The sequence below is a fragment of the Gossypium hirsutum genome, chromosome D02, assembly GCF_007990345.1.
Source record: "Gossypium hirsutum isolate 1008001.06 chromosome D02, Gossypium_hirsutum_v2.1, whole genome shotgun sequence".
Classification (NCBI taxonomy): domain Eukaryota; kingdom Viridiplantae; phylum Streptophyta; class Magnoliopsida; order Malvales; family Malvaceae; genus Gossypium; species Gossypium hirsutum.
The window spans coordinates 40,778,518-40,780,455 of record NC_053438.1 but is presented as its reverse complement, the minus strand read 5'-3'; the positions used below and the strand labels follow the sequence as shown (position 1 = coordinate 40,780,455).

The 1,938-nt window shown below is 42.4% G+C and overlaps 1 protein-coding gene across 1 annotated transcript; it reads left to right on the top strand.

Moving 5' to 3' along the window:
• Positions 1–226: 226 nt before the first annotated feature.
• Positions 227–1,640, top strand: LOC107898442 (probable aquaporin TIP3-2). The gene is made up of 3 exons (XM_016823920.2): positions 227–623; positions 699–946; positions 1,046–1,640. Exons 1-3 carry the CDS (start codon positions 491–493, stop codon positions 1,433–1,435), a joined length of 771 nt encoding a protein of 256 aa, XP_016679409.1. The 5' UTR covers positions 227–490; the 3' UTR covers positions 1,436–1,640.
• Positions 1,641–1,938: the final 298 nt, after the last annotated feature.

Genomic DNA, 1,938 nt, shown 5'->3' with positions numbered 1-1,938 from the left:
TCTTTTTTGTCCATATATACCAAAAAGAATTATACAATTCGATTCTATTTTTAATTCAATTTTATTTAAAATTTGAATAATAAAAATTCCAATTTGAAACGTTATCTTAGGAGAAGGGAGAAGGGATAAGGGAAGAAAGGATTTGAAGTAATAGGAAATAAAAAGAATAGTAACAGGAAGGCAACACATAGATATGTACGTGTCAAGGTTCATGGGTTAACATCTCCCAAGTGTCCCACATGATTCCAATTTCTCTTTGCCTAATTTAAGCAAATGCACTTCCACTTCTCATCCATGCACAAGCTCTCAATTCCAACCCCAACCCCAATCCTGTTTCTCTTTTGCATCCTTTGTTTCTCTCTTCATCTCCTGCACTACTTGCAAAATAACGAGCTGAAGCCGTGCTACAATAACACTAGTGTTTTCAACAATAAATTAATCATAGCCGCAGCTTGTTTCTTTTAAACTCTAAATATAAAGGAGGCCAAACATGCCGCCTCGTAGATACCAATTTGGGAGGGCTGATGAGGCCACTCATCCCGACTCCATGAGAGCCACCTTGGCTGAATTCCTCTCCACTATCATTTTCGTCTTTGCCGGCGAAGGCTCAATTCTTGCTCTTGGTACCACTATTTGTTCTAATCAATACATAATAGCTTTTATTTCATGTTTACTTACCGGGAATTAGTTTGTTGCAGACAAGATGTACAAGGATACGAGTGCGACGCCTGCAAGACTGGTGATGATAGCACTTGCGCATGGGTTGTCTCTGTTTGCAGCTGTGGCATCCAGTGTAAACGTATCTGGTGGCCATGTGAATCCAGCAGTCACCTTCGGTGCCTTGCTCTGTGGAAGGATCTCTCTCGTTCGGGCGCTGTACTACTGGATTGCTCAGCTCTTAGGTTCCATTGTGGCTTGTCTCTTGCTTCGCCTCACCGCTGGAATGGTATATATAAATAGATCATGCATGTATATATGTATATCTGTGAGTGACCGTGTGTCCTTGAGTAATGAGTTTGTTTGGCTTAATTGGTTTTGGTTTCAGCGACCGGGAGGGTTCGCCCTGGCGTCAGGAGTAGGGGAGTTGCGTGGTCTGATATTGGAGATAGTGCTGACATACGGATTGGTGTACACAGTTTATGCAACAGGGATCGATCCCAAAAGAGGAAGCGTGGGGACAATAGCACCGCTGGCTATAGGCTTAATAGTGAGCGCCAACATCTTAGTAGGCGGACCATTTGATGGAGCCGCCATGAATCCAGCCAGGGCATTTGGTCCAGCCTTGGTAGGATGGAGGTGGAACCACCACTGGATCTACTGGGTAGGTCCACTGATAGGTGGAGGTTTAGCGGCTCTGATATACGAGTACATGGTGATCCCAGCAGCGGAGCCAGCACACCCAACGCACCAGCCCTTGGCTCCAGAAGATTACTAGTCAGTGTTTCTTGTGTTTTGTACCTGTACCTGTACCTGTACCTAGCTACATAATTTGGTCCTTCAGGGATCCATCATGCTTGTCGTTGCTTTCTTAACTCTTTTTTTGCTACTTATTGTATGTTTTCTTGTATGTTTGTAAGCGATGTCATGAAAATAATAAAAAAGGTGCAGTAAGTAGAACATGTTCCTTTTTCTTTTGTTAATTTTTCTCCCTGGAATGCTCCATTAGCATATCAATAGATATATTATGTTTAGCAGTTTCAAGTCCACCACTTAGGAGGTTACCCCTTTGCTCTCTTGCAACTCTAAGCTTCAGAGAATGAATTGGTACTCTGTCACTAAATAAAAAAAACAAAAGAAAAAGATTTGAGTAGCGGTCGCCGGGTTATTTGGCAGCCATTTTAATATTGATGTTATTTGGTATTGGCCCCCTTCGAGATAAGGGCTTAATGGAATTAATTTAAGGAAGATTTTAAGATTTCTTTGAACCCGGCTTGGCTC